The 13,604-nt window shown below is 41.1% G+C and overlaps 1 protein-coding gene across 1 annotated transcript; it reads right to left on the reverse strand.

Annotated features, from left to right (window-relative positions):
- Positions 1-344: 344 nt before the first annotated feature.
- Positions 345-10,518, reverse strand: ppp2r2aa (protein phosphatase 2, regulatory subunit B, alpha a). Its single transcript, XM_076104868.1, has 10 exons — positions 10,103-10,518; positions 9,631-9,708; positions 7,934-8,031; positions 7,608-7,773; positions 7,304-7,416; positions 6,818-6,995; positions 5,909-6,073; positions 4,880-5,049; positions 4,641-4,732; positions 345-4,252 (listed from the first exon to the last, which is right to left on the reverse strand). Exons 1-10 carry the CDS (start codon positions 10,107-10,109, stop codon positions 3,973-3,975), a joined length of 1,347 nt encoding a protein of 448 aa, XP_075960983.1. The 5' UTR covers positions 10,110-10,518; the 3' UTR covers positions 345-3,972.
- Positions 10,519-13,604: the final 3,086 nt, after the last annotated feature.

The raw sequence follows: 13,604 nt of genomic DNA on the forward strand, positions 1-13,604 counted from the left end.
AAAAGGATCTTATTGGTGTATTTTGAATTGGATAGAAGTCATCATGGTAAATACATTTTTTAGACATTTGAGTAAGATCTGCAATGTCTGGCATCACTGCAGGGATTTAGAAATGTGTCCTTTTTTAAAGCACTGCAGGAACTCTGCCTTGGTGATGCAATGGGCCTAATATAATCCTTGCCATATTTTCACATGGTTATTTTGATATATGTGCATGCTTAGTTTTATAACACAAAGCTCTATAATAACAAATCACATCTTGGGCAAGTCTCCATGTGATCAGTTTAACATTTACAACAAAACAGTCTTTCATACAGGAACCAGATTGGTCTTTCATTCAGAACTCAGGTTTGAAATTCTTTATTACTTTTCATCTAAATTGTTCTTATTCCATTTGACAAAGACAAACATATCTGTACAATGAACCATTTGCAGTTTTTTTTTCACCCCCCCAAACTCTCCCACAATCTTTATTCAAGAGTTCCTTAAAAGAAATTAATAAACATACAAATTAATGAAATTCACAAAAATAAAAAGTGCATTTTGTTTTAACTCCTGCGTCACATTAGACATGTATATAATGCTGCTTCAAGTGGAAAAACCTCATAACTCCAATTTAGGCAGTTTCCTTGCACTTTGATGATCCCCTGTGTGTGTGTGTGTGTGTGTAGAGCAAGTTTTTCTGACATTCAAAAAAAAACATCGCAACTAGAATTTCAAAAAGTGTATGATCTACTTGTAAATAAGGCAGTTTTTAATAAAGTCCTGAAAAGCTGCTTTTTTTTTTTTGTATTTTATTTAAAAAGGTAAGCGATTTTGATCACAGAGCAGCGGTAGATTCCCCTGAGCAGTCTCCCGTCTGGCTCACCAGAAAGTTCAAGAAACATACTTGATTATCTTCGGTCTTCTTTACGCTATAAGCAAGGCATTAGGGTTCTTTTCTAAACGTCTTTGTGGATTACAGCATAGGCTCGAACAACAGCTATGAAGACAATATGAAGGGAAAGTGAAGATTAGTGGTTAGGGATTTCTCAGTGACAGTTTTGCAATAACGCTCCGAAACTCATACAGTCCGTGAAGGCCACCTCTGCTGGGCCTACAAAAAAAAGGGAATTAAAAAAAAAAAGCCAATGTTACATCATAACATCTTTCTTTTGTAAACAAAGCGTGCCAATTCTGGTTTTATGTAATCTGCATCCAGATTTCTGTATTTTAAAACATTTCTCAACAATAGTTATTTCACAGAGAGCGAGTAAATGATTCCTTTTAATGAATGAAAGGACAATGTCAAGATCACGGATCTCACATTTTGAATGGACAGCTCTCCTTGTTGATCGACTAATTGACGGGACAATCCTTGACCGAGGAATGGGACAAAGGTGCCACATTATACAGGTTCATACATATAATGACATGAGGACTATCACTTGAACACAAACTTTGTCCTCTAGTAATGATTTGTCTCATTACTAGAGGACATTACCCAGAGCCCTGAGAGTGTGACAATCAACCACAGCACCACCGTATTAGGATGGGTGGATATTTTAGTGGCATCCTAGTGATGGGAAATCAGTTCTCTAGAGGTAGGAGTGACACATTTACTTACATAATGATCCAGTGGACCAATACGCTTCGTGCCCTGATTCAATGGCTTAATCTGTCATCAAAACATAATGTTAATGGTGTGGAAAGCTGTGCCTTAATCAACCCGTCGGCTCCAGAAGAGAAAATCAGCAGCGTGTGAATGAAGCCAAATGTAGCAGAGACACAGCAGAATTCATTATTTAAAGTACCCCCCATGTTGAATACAGTCATTGATGACCACTTACATTAAGCAATCAAACCAAGTGCTTCACAAATTCTCCTTTTTAAATAAACACGTCTGTGTCCTCCTGCATCACAGGAGAGAAGACATTTCATACAACAATTCAAAATCAGTAACTCTGCATTGCCGACTGAATTGACCAGCTTTAGAGAAAACCAGCGTTAAACAGTTTTAACATTACATGTTGATTTAAAATGTCTTTCCCGTTTGGACCCACATGGGCCTATTCTTTCACAGCGAGCAAAAATGATTAATGAACAAAACCCATGGCACAAAAACAGAACGTTAAGATCCAAATTAACTCAGAATCCAACTCCGAAGCATCCCAAATAAGTTCGACATGAACATAATTTACAGGCAGCCAAATTACAAAAAAATAAACTGTTGTAGTGCTCATGACTACAGAGGTACTGACACCTGAAAGTACTTTTCTTTGGACATCCCACGTGAGGAACGTCACACAAGTCTCTAGCTTTTAAAGAAATACCCGCTTGAATGAACGAAATGTCCCAAAGTCACGACATAAAGGTAACCGCATCAGGCGACCTTCCATCTACAAATCAGTCCGAGATAGACGGCTAAAGAAACTACAGTGATCAGACTGTAATCCTATTGCCTTCATTTATACAAAAATAAATCAGCTATAGTGATTATTCTTTTCATCATCAGGTACAGTACAAAACATCATTAAAAAAAAAAAAAAAAAGATCCAGAAACTAGATCCAGAGATTAAAGCGATCGATCAATCTGCAACAACACGACAGGCTTTGTGGGGAAGTTTGGCAGCAGTGCTCAATTTTGGTGCCACCGACCACGAGAGAATTAGGAAACGTCACGCCGTTCTGCCTGGAAGTTTTTTGTCCTGAGCTTTAAATGGTAGTCAGCATATAACCAGTCACCTCGTCTGTAAGACAGCTTTAAATGAACACTTCAGAGTCTACAGGACCGGTTACTGGATGCATGATTAGCTCTCATTCATTCTCCTAAAAAACACAATACCCAACGCCGCTCCTGTGACCACGTTAAAGGACTGCATTGGTGTTTGGTTTTTGGCCATTAAGTAGAAATTATAAAGACAATACTGCAGACCGTCTTCCTAAAGGAAGTCATTTCAATGCACAATGAAAGTCAACTTACTGGCTTGAAACTTGCTCGAGAAGAGTGATCCATTGGTGAACATTCAGTCGAAATATGGACACTCAAGCATAACGATTGAGAGCGTCAGCTTGTTAAAAGCCAATATATTTACAAGCTATTGTATCAGAAACTCTATTCCAGAAGACTAACATTAAGAAAAATGGATGTTTCCTAAACGATAAAGGAGAATACCATTGTGTCTTGCTGATTTTAGGTAACTTGACTTTTCGTGTCAGATGTTGAGGTACGCTCGACTTACTGCATGTAAGTTGACTTTCTTACTGTAGAGAAATGAATATAAACCATCTAATAATTATTGGTACACCGCTAACAAAGGTTAGAAGTTAATCTTTTTTGCAGAGAATGAGCTAAAACATGAGAATAGTCCTTCAACTGCATAACCGTACTGTACATCAGGAGAGAGGTGGTGAGGGAGCCTTGGCAACTTGACAAATACTTGGGGCAAATATGGAGTGTTGACAGCTTGTATTAGCAGTGTTTCAGGCCAGCACGAAAAAAAGAAACTTGGTGACAGAAAGACGTAGAGACAGTAGAAAGAATTTCCTATTCAAACTAATAAAACATGGTAGCTATGACATACACATGAATCATGTCACGATGGCACAACAGAAGAATTAAACAATCTAGCCAAACGTGTGTATTAAACACACTTTCCCTTTGGTTTGGGATGTAGTGGAGTTGCAAATGGTAGCGTAGTGAACCGAGATCTCCTGCTGGAGAAAACCATGACACTAAATCCCAAATTCTGGACTCTACAAAACCCTGCATGTTTATACTTGTCATACACATGGAGCACGTCCTTGCGATGGCCTGCTTGGATGTACGGTGTTTATGCCACTGTTTGTAAGTCACATTCAATACTTAAGTCACCAAGGGCAGATCAATATCAAGATTTTGGGATTTAGGACAGATATTGTTTGTACGTATGGTGTATCAGAGCAGTGGGGGGGGCTCACGTCGAAAACAGATCTGAGCGACTCAGCAGAACGCTAGTTCAGTTTTTCCTGGAATATGTAGAGATTGTTGGTGGTGGCCACAGCAATGATGTTGTCCAGAGGATGCCAGGCAGTGTGGAGGATCTTCTTGTTAAAGTCCAGACTGTCTACACTGATCTCGTCCTTTTTGCGCTTCCCACCTGTGCTTACTTTGCGAGGTTTCAGGACAGAGCGTGGCTTGCTGTTCTCCCGCGACGCCTCCAGGGTCACGTCCTGCCGATAGCCTCGATCAAACATCCTGAAGAAGTTGTTGTAGGAGCCGGTCATCACAACGCTGCAGAGAGACATGGCATGAGTGATTGATGGTACAACACACAACAATCAAAAGGTAGTGATTCAAAACAGGTTGTTCTCTGGTCGTGTACCAATACCAGGAGCATAAGTAGAAAACCCCTCTGCTACCCATGGGGAGCCATGTGTAGCCTTACGCTCTGCACTGAGCTGATAACCACAGTAATTGATAAGCCCGATGTTGTTGGCCAGTTCAGTTGCGTCAAATATGGGGCGGATCAAAACATTTGCGTGTTACATGTCTGTTTAAAATGTGGGGAAATCCAAAGGCATGATGAAGAAACCATAGACATCTACCAGAGTAACAACAATTACCCAAAAGGCCTCTGCTGACCCCGATATAAAAGACCTATAATAGATTAGATACTCACCTATCGTTCCCATTCCAACAGCATTCAAACTTGTCGAAGATGCAGTCATTCTCATAGAGGGAACACAATTTACTCCTGAGGTATTCATGCACCTGTTAAAAAGAATGTGACGAGGAGGTGCTGTAGTTACAATCAAGTGAAAATAACATTACAACAGACTTCTGTGTAATTAAAAGGCCTTACTATCTACAGAAAAGAAACTGATGGAACAATAAATACTTTTTAACTAAGTCACAGACCTGATATGTCTCTACTGGCCGGGACTCCATATTGAGATCCCAGATTTTGACGGACAGGTAGTCTCGGGTCATCATGTAGCGTCCACTGTGGCTGAACTTTACGTCAGAGATGGATGAGATGATTTCAGAGAAGAACGAACGATTGTTTGGATCCTCTGGCTCTTCAAACTCTTAAAAAAAGAAAAGTATGCATGTCATTAGTATACCCCGTCTAACTGCCACTGGCAAACTCTCATCCACTGCCATAGAAATGAAGGGATTAATCTTGCTTTACTTTTTTAAAACTTATGGTTCCTTCCTTTAAATTCTGTGAACACTTTAAATATCAAAATATTATATTACAAATATAATGAACCTTTTTTGCAGGAGACATTTGGACATGTCATAATAACAGCACAGGTGTTTCTAATAACACTAATGATGTTACAATGAGAGCAACAGTGAGTCAGCGTACAGAACACCAGGAACCTGAAATCAAAGCAGCTAAATGGACATTAAGAATATTTGATTCCATTATTTACACTTATGCTTTACCGTGACAAGTCAAAATATTTTCTATGAAGGGAAAGGCCTGTAGTCTGAATGAAGATTTGCCATTTCTCCCTCAACTTTCTGCTTCCACAGACTATAGAGCTCACACAGGTGTACGGTGCCTCACTAATTAAGACTTTGCTGCAGGAAACTTCAAGCTTGTTTAAAGCAGGTTTCATTGCAGATGCTGGTGCTCTGCTGTTAGAGATGCTACCTCCCAATCAAACTGTCCAGGACTTAAACACACAACTCTAGTCAACATTTGTGTTGCTTTATAAATATACTATTGCCACTGCACTTTACGTAAAGACTGGCCCCACAATGAACGGTCCGATCAGGGATTTGCAGGCTCTTGATATGCTTTAAAGCACCGTCTTCCACTAAAGTCAGCACAGAAAATATAACCTATTTCATTGTCTGTTATCCAGTTTCACAGAGACACGCCTCTGAATTGAACAGCTGCCCTACAAGCACACGGTGTAAATGACATTGGCTTACGTTTGGTGTGCTTGTCACACAGCGCCGATGCCCTCATGTCACACAGGCGGATGGTGCCCTTGCTGCTGCTGTAGACAAAGGTGTTACATTGGTTGGGGTGAAACTCCGCCGCCGTGATCACCTCCGTCAACTCCTCCATGTTGGCTGGCTTAATGTCAACAATATCTGAAGAAGTGTGGTTAAGGTCAAAAGGGGAAAACAGACATTTCAACCACTTAAAAAGATCCATCGGAAACAAAATGAAAGAAAAACATTTTTATTATTTAACTAGTACAAACATAGCCGGCCATTTTCCCAGTGGCCCAAAAGGTTTTGCGTTTTAGAGGTTGATATGAAACCTATATATAAAAATCCTTACTTGGGGGGGACATCTGGTGGTAGCATCATTTATGACACTGTGGTAGACACCAATTACATTATATATTTTGTACTTATGTTCAGTCTGCCTTAAAACAGTGTCTACTTTTGTTAGTAGACCAGCACAAAGCCACAATATTGTTTTTTGTATGGCCTATATAATGAATAGGGTTGATCCATTCACTGTCTCAACATATAAGAGAACATATGCAGCGGGGTTAAGTGTTGTTATGGGGACTGAGTGGTGCACAGTCTGACTGAAGCATGGTGGGCGAGTGAACAAGATGCATGAGTGGGATTATAATCAAACAGTGAGTCAGAGCTACCTTGAAGGAAAGAACTAAACAAACCCAAAACATAACGGTCGTTATTTCACACTGTAGTGTGACGAAAAAAGTGAACTCCTACAAACTTAACTTTAACATGGACAGGTTTGACACTTTTTTCTTTAAACACATGGGAGATGTTAGAAAAGGCCTGAAAGGGTTATTAGAATGATGTCAAGCTCTACAGAAGATGATGGCTGCATGGAATCAAAAAACAAAAGGATACTAAAGCTGCGATCGTTGATCTCCAGATTCCACAGGTTGATACGCAGGTCATCCGCAGACAGGTACGTCTCACAATCACTGTTGACGGAGATGGAGTTGATATGGTAGGTGTGAGCATTCGCAAACACTCGTCTCGGGCTGGCTTCCACCATCAAGTCCATGGGCCTGAATACTGGTACCTGAGGTGAGGAGCAGCGTTAGCATCACATTCATTTCAGGGAGAATTTGTGATAATCATATTAGCATTTATTTTATAACTAAGGATTTCATGATTTTTTTAAAGTCACAATGGTTGCAAGAATACTTTACCATTGCTTCAACTAATTCAAATTTAATAAGCTTTTAATAGTGCAACACAATTAGTCTCAAAGTTATACACACACTTCACTAAAGGCACAATCTACTGTGCCAACAGAGAAAAGTCAACTGCAGCATATTAAAACACGGTCAACATTATTGGGACAGGGACAAAGCAATCGATACACACCCGTAGTGTTGTGACAGTATTGAGATCTCTGTATCGCCCATCTTCTTCCTTCAAGTTGTAGCCCTCTGGTCTCTTGTCGCGCTCACTAATTTTCCACAGCTTTATGGTTTTGTCTGCCGATGAGAAAGAGCGGAAGTCATGAAAAACTCCTCTGAAGTAACAAAAGAGTGTGTACATTTAGATAACTTTAAATCCTGCCAAACGGTGTCTCCACAAGACAAGATGGAGTTTAGAATAGCTAAATATCACTGACTCGAACTTACTACAGTGAATACATTTAGTGAGAATACACTGGTTTACTAACCATTTGTAGACAAAAGGAACTGTGCCGCGTTCTTCTGAGGCAACCATCGGATCTTGTTGATCTTCTCCTCGATTTCGAGGCTCTTTAGGTAGTCAAATTCAGGTTCATGGCTCTGGAAGGTGCTGTAAACATTGTATTCTCCTCGGCACTGTGGCTGATTCTTAGTCTAAACAATGACAGACCACAGATCAAAGTGAGTGTTTGTTTTTTTCATTTCAAATGGTATTATCGACTTAAAGTCTAAATGTATGAATTTATCAAATGAGAAAAACAAAGATTTGAACGTCTGTAAATCTAGTTTTGTCACATGAGTCACCACAACTTACCTCTGGCTCCTGCTGAAAGATGACAACACGGCCCCCCTTGTCCCCAGTGGCGAGTAGCTCCCCGGAGTGGTTGAATTCAACAGTAGATATGATGTCAGCTGTCGATGAGGTAGTGCAATTAGAATAACATTTTGTATTTAGCTAGGTGCCTGAGTCTTACTTGCTACTGTAGCAGGGAGCCTGCTGTGTACATTGAGGCGTGTTCAATGTAAAACAATGTTGCACCGTTATGCGAGCCTTTTCTGGTGTAATGACTTATTTCCTGTTAATGATACCAAAAATCCTTGAAAAGCATATCAATCAAGGTAAAAACCACCATACAGCAGTGATGTACAAGTGTGCAATGGAACTAAAAGTCTACTCAACACTTGCCATTTGCAGCTTTTCAGGACTTTAAAAAAAAACATTATCATCAAATCCTATGATACAACAATCAATCCTTGTTTACAGGCTGGCACTATTCTGAGCTGGTGCAAACCTTAATATACACTACGGTGTTGTTGTTGTTGTTGTTCTCCTAGCAGAGCACACAAAGTGCCTGATACAATCCGACTCCATACAAACCTTCATATAATGCAAGAGTACGACACTATTGTCGTGTTTTCAGCCTGTGTGCACTGCTATGTATTGACACAAGGAGAGGATCACATGGAGACCTTTTCTGAGGCAAAGCTTACTGTCAACAACTGTGCAGTCCTCCACACACAAAGTCCATCATCTACTGTAAACATAGGTGTTTATGGCACTGGTGAATTAAGTCTTTGCACAATGGGGGAAAGGAGTGGTTACAATCCACCACTGGTTTATCCGTTCATATCGGAGTAAAAGTAACAGTATATACGGCGTATATAAAATATCCCACTCCATGGGCTCTAGTTTTATGTGCATTAATTATCCTTCATTGAATTATATGCTGTGTAAATATTACCCATAATACCGCGAGGGTGACTTCAACTAAAACACGAACAAGATTTCCTCTTTTATCCATCGTGGCATCTAGACATGCAGGCAGTTATAAAATGCAGCAAAGCGTCATTCCAGACACAATGTTGTGGTTAGTAAAGGCTAATCGCAGACATCATTGTCATCCGTGGTTTCTAATGGGAACTACTATTTAGTAGAAAAGAGTTCAATCAAAGCTGTCCTAATTTGAATTATCAAGTAACCAAGACTGTGTTTCTGGAAAAGCACGTTTTGTTGTTATAGTTTTCATTTGGCATGGCATTTTGTGATGCATGACACATGAATTTCCCTTCACCTCCATGGTATTGGGTCTTGCAGTAGAAGTTTCTAAATATAACACCATTTGCGTGGCTGGATACAGATGGAGTTCAGGAGGAAAGCTTTTATTTTGACATGGCCCATTTTTGCCGTTGAAAGTAGGACTTAATAGCGACACAATTGAAGTTTAACACAAGCAAACAGATTGCAAAAATAACCCAAATAAACACATTGCTCCAATAGCCACTACTAGTTGAACAGGCCTACAGGACGATCATCAGGTATGTTCCACACCAATGACCCTTTTACGAAAGGTTAATGCTTTACAACAGCACTCATAGAACATGCATGAGACCTGAAACAAAACGTGTAGCAGTAGCTTTAAAGCTAACTTCAAAACAAGCATGCACATGATGCAGACCGGACAGTGCGGGGTTAGCCACTGCTAACGTTAAGTGAACACCACATAGACTTACCTTCCGCGACATCATCATCTATCGCTCCTTTGACTTGGGAAAAGCACCACTGCACATCACTGTTCCCACCACCGGCCCCTACATGACACACAAACACAAAGTTATAACACACCGCCGTAAAAAGACAACTTTACACGCGTTACAGTCTGGCGCTAATTTAGCTCAAATATCAGTTATGAGAAGAAGGTCGCACGCTTCGCCATGCGGAAGACATATTTTAACTTGCGTAGTATATTCTCAAGCAAAGGTAACGGTTGAAGCAGGTTTTCTGTGGGGAAACTCTCACTTTCACACGGCCAATGACACACGCTAGCGTCTTGGAAGTATCCTAGCTTGCTAGCTAGCCTGCGGTGGTTAACGTTCACCACAACAGAGAGACAAACGCATCATCCACGCTGAACACAATATTAAACCGTTGAATATTAATAAAGCATAAGACACTCGGACAGTGTTTGCCTTCTAACTTAGTTACCTGCCATGGTGAGCGGCTCAGTATCTGTCTCGGGCCCTGGACTTGGAGCTGCTGACCCGGGTCTGCTGGGTGGTTCTGACCGAGGAGCAGTGGAGGAGTAAACCAGTAGTAAACCAGTAGTACCGCTGCTCGTACTAACTCCGAACACCGCACAAGTCGTCGTCCCCGTCGCTACAGACAGCACGAAACTGCTTTAAACCAAAGAAAGTAAGCTACAATCCTTAGACACCCAATGTTAGACTTTGCACTCTACTTTGAGATTTCTCTCGCCTCTGCCTCTCCCAGCATTTCAAAATGGCGCAACGCGGGCGGCGTTCAGCACCATCACACAGAGAGCGACGGGGGTGCACCATGATATTTTAATCGCGCTTACTCCTGAGCCGTCCACGACTTGGGTGTTTTTCCTGTCCCCGGATAGCACATGGTTGATATATTTATAGTGCGTTTAATTGTATTTAAAAGTTACAAGGACTTTTTTTAATTTGAAAACCCTGTAATGTCTTAACATTACAGGGTTAACATAAAAAAATGTAATCTAAGTGCAAAATTAAATATAAGTCATGCTATATAGCGTATTGTAGTTATGTAAATAATACATATTTATACATTTTGGGGTGGTGCTCCAGACAACTTACAACATCCGAGCGTTTGCATGTTTGGTTTGCACGCATAAAACACCCTAAAAAACCATGGACTTCCGGGTTCCACCCAAGAAGAAGAATCCTGTCAAGCCTCGTGAAGCAGGAATTTGCAGCCCATGTGACGTCACAGAGGCTCGAACAGAACGTTCAGTAAAACTCGAAAGCCTTTGTGACGTCACAAAGGCACGTGATTGCCTGTGATCTCTTTGATAGACATTGACTATAAATATCACCAGACAACCCTCTTAACCATTCCCATTTGCTTAACCCAGTGAACCAGTCGCCCCAACCTTATCCTTGAGAAAATGAAGGATCTAATGATCAAGATCATTGAAATAACAGACGTTGAGTGTGATCTTGCAAAAAAGGAAATCTCTCAGGAGGTTGAAATAATCTCCATGGATAGACCAGACATATCACAGACAGAGGGGATGGACAGATGTGCTGTCAGCCCTAGCGAACCACCTTCAATAACTGGCTCAGTACATGAGGACGCACTTTCCGAACCTTGTCCAGGTGCCACAGCGCAGGAAGAACTAAATAACGAAGGTTCTGATTCAACAACTAGCTCAGTATTTTGGGACGCATATGCTGAACCTTGGCCAGGTGCAACAGAGCACGAAACACTAAAGAAAAGGTCATTTCAGGTATTCGTGATGGCGCTGGTTTCGCGGATTTTCAAAAAACCAAATCAGAACTGTACCACTGCAGAACCCATCACTCTGCGTCTGTTTGGGGCCATCACTATGCGTCTGTTTGAAAGAATGTGGATCGAAGTCCAGGATGTTGATTTTGATCTCAAAACATTAGAAAAACTTGACAAGGCCATTTTCAAGAAACTGTGTAAGAAGTTTGGCGGTTCAAAAAAGGTGCGGTTGTCCATGAAATTAGAGGAACAAGAACTTGGGAACTACATTGCCTCCTGTGTCGAATATCACCTGACACGACCCAAACAGCGCAACGCCATCTGCAAGTTCTTCAGATGTGGAAAGGAGGTTCGGGAAACAATCTCCATGGATAGACCAGACATATCACAGACAGAGGGGATGGACAGATGTGCTGTCAGCCTTCTCAGGGGAAGAAATGAGAACCAGGTGAAGTCCAGTCCGGACGACACACAGAGCTTTTCAGAGGTTCGGGAGGACTCGATCCATAAAGAGTTGACCCACCACCCCAGCAAACATTGCTCTGAGCCAGAATTATCAATTGATCCTGCCATTGAAGAACTTGAAATGCTGAATGAGTTCTTTAAATATCTCGAGGATCAAGTATCTAAGTTTGAGGATAATTTCAAACATTACCAGACCTTTCGAGAGCTGAAAGAAAGAACTGAATTCTCTTTTTGGCCAATGTTATTTGTACACTTTCCAGACTTTCCAGCGTTTGAAGTAGAGATCTTTGGAGAACTTTTCAATAAATGTAAGTTCTCACCACCCATGGTATGGAAGGTTGAACATATTAACCTTATCATTGAGAAAATGAAGGATCTAATGATCAAGATCATTGAAATAACAGACGTTGAGTGTGATCTGGCAAAAAAGGAAATCTCTCAGGAGGTTGAAACAATCTCCATGGATAGACCAGACATATCGCAGACAGAGGGGATGGACAGATGTGCTGTCAGCCCTCTCAGGGGAAGAAATGAGAACCAGGTGAAGTCCAGTCCGGATGACACACAGAGCTTTTCAGAGGTTCGGGAGGACTCGATCCATAAAGAGTTGACCCACCACCCCAGCAAACATTGCTCTGAGTCAGAATTATCAATTGATCCTGCCAATGAAGAACTTGAAATGCTGAGTGGGTTATTTAAATATCTCGAGGGTCAAGTATCTAAGTTTGAGGATCATTTCAAACATTACCAGACCTATCGAGAGCTGGAAGAAAGAACTGTATTCTCTTTTTGGCCAATGTTATTTGTACACTTTCCAGACGATCCAGCGTTTGAAGTAGAGATCTTTGGAGAAATTTTCAATAACTATTCGCTCTCACCACGCATGGTATGGAAGGTTGAACATATTAACCTTATCCTTGAGAAAATGAAGGATCTAATGATCAAGATCATTGAAATGACAGATGTTGAGTGTGATCTGGCAAAAAAGGAAATCTCTCAGGAGGTTGAAACAATCTCCATGGATAGACCAGACATATCACAGACAGAGGGGATGGACTAATGTGCTGTCAGCCCTAGCAAACCTTCAATAACTGGCTCAGTACATGAGGACGCACTTTCTGAACCTTGTCCAGGTGCCACAGCGCAGGAAGAACTAAATAACGAAGGTTCTGATTCAACAACTAGCTCATTATTTTGCGACGCATATGCTGAACCTTGGCCAGGTGCAACAAAGCACGAAACACTAAAGAAAAGGACATTTCAGGTATTCGTGATGGCGCTGGTTTCGCGGATTTTCAAAAAACCAAATCAGAACTGTACCACTGCAGAACCCATCACTCTGCGTTTGTTTGGGGCCATCACTATGCGTCTGTTTGAAAGAATGTGGATCGAAGTCCAGGATGTTGATTTTGATCTCAAAACATTAGAAAAACTTGACAAGGCCATTTTCAAGAAACTGTGTAAGAAGTTTGGCGGTTCAAAAAAGGTGTGGTTGTCCATGAAATTAGGGGAACAAGAACTTTTGAACTACATTGCCTCCTGTGTCGAATATCACCTGACACGACCCAAACAGCGCAACGCCATCTGCAAGTTCTTCAGATGTGGAAAGGAGGTTCGGGAAACAATCTCCATGGATAGACCAGACATATCACAGACAGAGGGGATGGACAAATGTGCTGTCAGCCCTAGCAAACCTTCAATAACTGGCTCAGTACATGAGGACGCACTTTCTGAACCTTGTCCAGGTGCC

Source organism: Anarhichas minor, unplaced genomic scaffold (genome assembly GCF_050575085.1).
Source record: "Anarhichas minor isolate MPS153535 unplaced genomic scaffold, ASM5057508v1 ptg000030l, whole genome shotgun sequence".
In the NCBI taxonomy this organism is placed as follows: Eukaryota; Metazoa; Chordata; class Actinopteri; order Perciformes; family Anarhichadidae; genus Anarhichas; species Anarhichas minor.